The sequence below is a fragment of the Bufo gargarizans genome, chromosome 2 (assembly GCF_014858855.1).
Source record: "Bufo gargarizans isolate SCDJY-AF-19 chromosome 2, ASM1485885v1, whole genome shotgun sequence".
Taxonomy (NCBI): domain Eukaryota; kingdom Metazoa; phylum Chordata; class Amphibia; order Anura; family Bufonidae; genus Bufo; species Bufo gargarizans.
Window position 1 is genome coordinate 361,321,588 of NC_058081.1, and position 5,997 is coordinate 361,327,584.

A 5,997-nucleotide genomic window follows, 5' to 3' on the forward strand; every position below is an offset into this window, starting at 1 on the left:
TTCAGTCAAAGTTGAGTCTCATTCAACATAAAGGCCCTGTGCCCTCCATTTACGGTATCACCTAGGTCATAGGAACGCTGCATGAATCTATACAAATCTATGAGACTATACCTATATGGAGAAACAATTACTTCACTTCTCTAGCCATTAGCATTTAGGCTATGTCTCATTATCTCCTAGACACTATATAATCATCTCAGCAGACAAGCACATACGCAATTCTGTTTCGTCATTAATAAATATGAATCAATATATCATTAACACATTAATTTCACAGAATTCCTAAATAATTTATTCTATGGAAATAGCTTCCTTGAAGAATTTATCAGCCTTGGGATTTACGTAGGATATCCACCATGGAACAGTTTGTTTGTTGCGATATGAATTTATGTTCCTTACACAGGTTCCCTGAGATTTAACAACTGACCTACCACTAGGATAGGTCATCAATATCAGACCAGCAAGGGTCTGACACCCCACTGAACAGGTGTTTTGGAGTAGCTCTTCTAGATCGTCTGCAATATGCTAGTTCATCGTTCCATGTAAAGGACCATTAGTGCATTTATTAAGATTTCATCAGGTTCACGCTCAATAAATGATACTGGCCAAAGCCCAAAACCACAAAATTTGACAAAGGTACAAAGTCTCCCAATCACAGCAGGCATTTTATTACAGGGTAATATAACTAAAATATATTTTTAAATTCTTCTTGTAAAACCATACTTCCATATGAAAACTCTTTTTCAGATCTTGGTGGTGAACAAAATATGGGCATTATAAACTTTCCTTAAACTTTGCCCTAATAATACGTGTGCATCTTGCTAATGGAATTAGCCTTATTTTTTTGGACCCAAAAAAATGAGGGAAAGTGGTAGCGCGTATTATAGTCTGAATGCTGATGACCGCTTTCATTTTGGAAGGGGTCATTTACAAGCGGGAGGCATGGGGAGTTGAGGGCAGCACTGCGCTGGCTGTACACTCCTCTGGTCTTCTTGGTCCCGCTGTGGTGTCCTGACTGTCAGGTCACAATACACAGTGGGACCCGGAAGTGATGGAGCGGTGTGTCTGGATCTGCAGCATGTCTGGAGTTTCTTTTAAAACATCTGATCTGAGGTCTGATGTGGGCTGGGGGTGCGATCTGAGGCTAACTGGGGCTGGTAGGTGGAGGCTGATATGGTCTGATGGGGGCTGACCTGAGGCTGATGGGGGCTAGGGAGTGCAATCTGAGGCTGAGTGGGTCTGATCTGAATCTGATGGGGGCTGGGGATCTGATCTGAGGCTGATTGGGGCTGGAGGGGTCTGATCTGAGGTCTGATGGAGGGGGGGGGGTCTGATGGGAGGCTGATCTGAGGCTAATGGAGACTGGGGGTCTGATGAGAGGCTGATCTGAGGCTAAAGGGTCTGATGGCCATGGGAGGCTGATGTTTTCAGAATTACATTAGAATTTTACAAATTTAAACCTAGAAATGGTTAAGCATCTAAATGGTACATATTGTAGCATGTCTACTAAATATGATGATATAAAAATGTATATAGCATAAATCTAATGTATGTTCTCCGGGCTACGGATATTGTTGACCTATCCTCCAGATAGATCTTTGATATCAGATAACTGGAAGTCCGACACCTGGAACCCTCACCAATCAGCTGTTTCAGGCTCACGTGGTGTCAGAAACTACACAGTGTATGGAGCTGGAGGCAGATAGCTCCGTTTGATGTAGTGGCCATGCCAGGGTACTACTACTCAGCTCCTATTCAAGTCTATGCTGTTAGTTTCCGGCCCCACTGCAGCCTAAAATAGCTGATTGGTGGGGGTGTCAGACCCTCACCAATGTGATATTCATCTATCCTGAGCATAGATCATCAATATCTGCAGCCCAGAGAACCACTTTAACTTTATATCACATTTTAAGCCATACCTATGTTTAACTATACATGTTTTAAAATAAAGAAAAAAAAGTATAGTGTCAAAAGAGATACAGACGTACTATAGTTGTATGCATCTGCCACTGAGTTGCAATATAAAACAAATGTGTTGTTCTAAATGTGTACCAGTTGGGTTTCACGCTTTTGGAATATGACTGCCCTACAGAAGTCAATGGATACTGCACTGTATTGCTTCTGATTTCACTGGTGAAATGCCCCAGCAGTCGGTGAGACATGGGTGGACAGTCAACTTTGACAGAAGTGACTATGTGCTACACAGGCCTTTCTATGGTTGCATCAATCCCTGGTTTAGTAATATTACGGACTTCTTCTGTGCTTATGTGAATGTTCTACTGGGTCCAGATTTTAAGATAATTTGAGGTCATTTTACAAACTTACAGAAGCAATGGTCAAGCCCAGATACCACCATGTTGTGGCTGGTAAGCACTCTGGGGGAGGATTGGAAGGCTATGATGTATAGTATACGTCTACTTTTTTTAATTAGCAGGCATATTCTGGTAATTGTATCACCAAACGTGATGTGAACCTAGCACTGATGGACATTGCATTACATATGGAATTTTATGTTTAACGTAGTGCTGGTTTCGGTTGTCTACCGAAATAGAAATAGGGTATAATGGGTCATCATAGGGGAATATTTAGAGTACGGAAGCTAATAACGATAGGAACTGGATGTAGCTACTACTTTCTAGTAATATTCTATGCTGTGATTAATGAGCTGTATCATTTCTGCCTTGTTCATAGGGGGAATTTTATCAAAACTGGTAGAAAGGAATCAGATTCAACCTTTCATTTTCCAAAGGAGTTCTGAAAAATAAAAGGTGGAATCTGATTGGTTGCTATGGGTAACTAAGCCAGTTTTCCTTTACACTTTGGCATTACCTAAATCGGGTTTTTGCGAACTTGAATTAGGGTAATGAGACTGATGAATATATTTAGATAGAAGTTGTTTCTTTGTATACGTGTCAACTGAGGAGATCATGTAATATTACAGTTCATGGCTGAGACAAAATGGCTGCCCTGTAATCCTATTGTGTTTTAATAGAAGAGATACACATAATATTTCAATACAAAGTCATAATTTATTCTTTTCGGTATAAAAAGTCATAGTTCTGTATTAAAAACATCTTCTCCCAGGAGAAGAAATATATTATTTTACGTCATAAATAAGATTGTGGCATATATACAATTGTCAGCAAACTCAGAAGAAGGCTCCGGCCTAGTGCGTTGTAATCAGTGCTTTGGAAACTGAAGCTGGTCTTGAATTACGAAAAGTAGTTACAGTACCAGAAAATACTGAGGTATTTCTTCTTTGCTTCGTTGAAAAACTGAAATCTTAGGCATCTGGAGGCAGGACGAAGCTTGCAGAATAAATAAAGGACGTACGTTTCTTTACAATTTAGAGGCAACAGCCTCTCTTAAACTATTACCAGTACAAAAAGTTCAGGAATGGAAATACTGTCGAATCCCCATTAAACGGAGATTATTAAACAACATTCAAACGTAAAACACAAGGCAATTGTGACCTGTCTTCTGATCTCCTTAGTGGTCAGGACATATGTCCAAAATCATGACAAGTCATGTCAGTTGTATGTTCATTGTGGTTTCACCAGTTTATCTCGCCCGTCACTGCTCTTTGAAAGTGACGGCTTAAAAGAAAAGTTTAAAAATAAAATGTTTTTAAAAAAATTATTGCACTTAGAGTAACACATTTAGTCCATGTGCTTCAGTCCAGTTCTTTTGCTGTGCACCTCAGCAGCTTGGTGATGTAGTGATTGGACTTTGAAGGTAACTCAAAGAGGTTGCTGCTGGGTGGACAGGGATGGAAACTGGGAAATTGAAGACAGTTGTAGTAGATGTTCCTCTGTCCAAAACAGATATTGAGGGGCTACTGACTTCTGCTGAACAGGATGGTGCTAAAACTTGAGATTCAAACTGAAGAAGTTGTCCCATGAAACTGAAATTTGGAGAAATGATGCTCCTTCTCTGCTTGACAAACTCAAAGGCTTCATCCAGCTTCACACGATTAGTCCTCATAAGATAAGCCAGGCAGATGGTAGCTGAACGAGAGATACCAGCTTGACAGTGGACAAATACTCTTCCTCCTTTACTTTTGACAGAGTCTAAGAAGAAACAAAGCCGATAGGTTATTATAAGGATACAATAATATGAAATACAGAAAACTTTAGCTTTTAGAACATGTTTGAGGAGTCTACAAACATCTAGTGACTAAGGGAAGTTGATCACTGGCCGACAGGGATGTTTCTAGCACTGAACGCTAGGGGGCAGTATTAGACACAAAAGGAGATAATCCTATTCACTATTCATATGGTCAGCTTGACCCCATATAAACAATGAGCTTTGTGCTGTTTTGTACACTAGTAAATAAAAGGACTCCAAATTGTAAAAAAGTAATAAAAGCAATATAAAACGAGTCTGTGGTAACTCTTAAACTCGTGACACATAATAAGTGTATATATTAAGCTACCCCAGCTATTAATGGGCAACCTTCTATTGTTAATACGCGGATCAATTAAAATATATTTACCTATAAAATCAATGGCTTCATTGAACCAGGAGCTGATGTCTGCTTTATGACTGTCTTCTACAGGAATGCTCTTATACTGGTAGTGCCCCTCAAAGTGGTTGGGGCAGTTGGCAGAAACATTGATCAGGGCTGTGATGCCAAGGGTATCAAGCATGTCCTTTCTGGAAGCATGGTAGGCACTGCCCAGGTACAAAAAGGGCAAGATTTCCACTGGTCCACCCTATAACATGGCAGAAAAGAAGAGAAATGGTCATTCATTTGGTCACACTGGCACACAGATACAATATACGTTATGCAGATTTAGCTGGTATTATTATAGTGGGTGCCGTGGGTACGGCATACGCATACATCTGAAATTGTCTAGAGGTGAAGAAGGGAGAAGCTTGCTGGACTTAACCCTTTCATAGGTAGACAATATTAAAGGGACACAAGGTATACCAACCTGATCATAGAGGGGGGTGCCACAGGGGGTACAGTTGGAATCCGCGCTGTCTGGTATACTGGTGGCACTCAAGGGCAAGCTCAGTCCCACTGGGGGAGAACATTTGTTGCAGAATTCAGGGCACTCAGATGAAAATGCCTCATAACCACCTGAAATAGAGAATACATGTCACTGGTTAGACTCCATGGCATCACAGGGGGCTATAGGAAAGAGCGTGGGGGGGTCTTGACAATGGGGAAGTTTTGGAGGGAACCGGCAATGTACCTTTAAGAAAGAAGATCCTGCTGCCCCGGGGGTCCCTGCAGAGGGCACTGACAGCCAGCATCATGGTGCTGTCCTTCCTGAGGGAGTCCAGCTCACATGTCCTCTCATCCAGCAGAACCACAGCCTCGTACAAGCCTGCGATCAGCCGGCACCGCTGCTCCTCGTTGGGGATGATGTGCTCCAAGCCCATGCTGCCCTTAGCCCTTCTCTTCACTATGGTGCTGAAGCGGACATTGCTGGAGCCCAGGATGTGCGAAGAGCTGAAGGAGAAGAACGACCTGCAGTCCAGCACCAGGCACTTGTGTGCCCTGTCTGCCAGGAGGGCTTTCAACGTACTGCAATCCATGGCACTAATCTCCATATTGACCATCGCTCTTCTCAGTAGTAGCTTCACTGCGTGCTTCTTCAGACCGGCTGTAGCGCACTAGTCCTGTGCAGTTGTCCTGGGACCACTTTGTCTTTTAATATCCTTGTTCTAAATGAAGGAGTCCTGTGAGGAGAGCAGCCAGCCGGTTCCTTGTGTACGTGTTACTTTAGCTTTCCTGGGGCGGGCTGGCTCTACCCTTCTGCTCTCCTCAGCTCACTCAGCCTATTTATACACAGCAGGAGGAGGGCGGGAGGCTGGCTATTTTGTGAATGGGATGGGTGGCCGGTGACGTCAGAGTTACGTCGCCTCGGCCAGTCACGTGACCCCCGCCAGAAGCTTTCCCTCCTTTCTGCTCCGTGTGAGAAGTGGCAGGGTATTAGCTGCTCCCTGACAGGGGGGCGGCATGTGCTGGGCTCGGGGGTGTTCTTG

The 5,997-nt window shown here is 42.9% G+C and overlaps 1 protein-coding gene across 1 annotated transcript; it reads right to left on the minus strand.

The window, feature by feature from the left end:
- Positions 1-3,009: 3,009 nt before the first annotated feature.
- Positions 3,010-5,782, minus strand: DUSP1 (dual specificity phosphatase 1). The gene is made up of 4 exons (XM_044280731.1): positions 5,202-5,782; positions 4,938-5,086; positions 4,496-4,715; positions 3,010-4,070 (listed from the first exon to the last, which is right to left on the minus strand). Exons 1-4 carry the CDS (start codon positions 5,569-5,571, stop codon positions 3,700-3,702), a joined length of 1,110 nt encoding a protein of 369 aa, XP_044136666.1. The 5' UTR covers positions 5,572-5,782; the 3' UTR covers positions 3,010-3,699.
- Positions 5,783-5,997: the final 215 nt, after the last annotated feature.

Coding starts and splice junctions, on each gene's coding strand:
- DUSP1 (XM_044280731.1), bottom strand. CDS start 5,571: ATGGTCAATATGGAGATTAGTGCCATGGATTGCAGTACGTTGAAAGCC. Junction 5,087..5,201: donor CAGGATCTTCTTTCTTAAAG/GTACATTGCCGG, acceptor TCTCTATTTCAG/GTGGTTATGAGGCATTTTCA. Junction 4,071..4,495: donor TGAAGCCATTGATTTTATAG/GTAAATATATTT, acceptor GTTTCTTCTTAG/ACTCTGTCAAAAGTAAAGGA.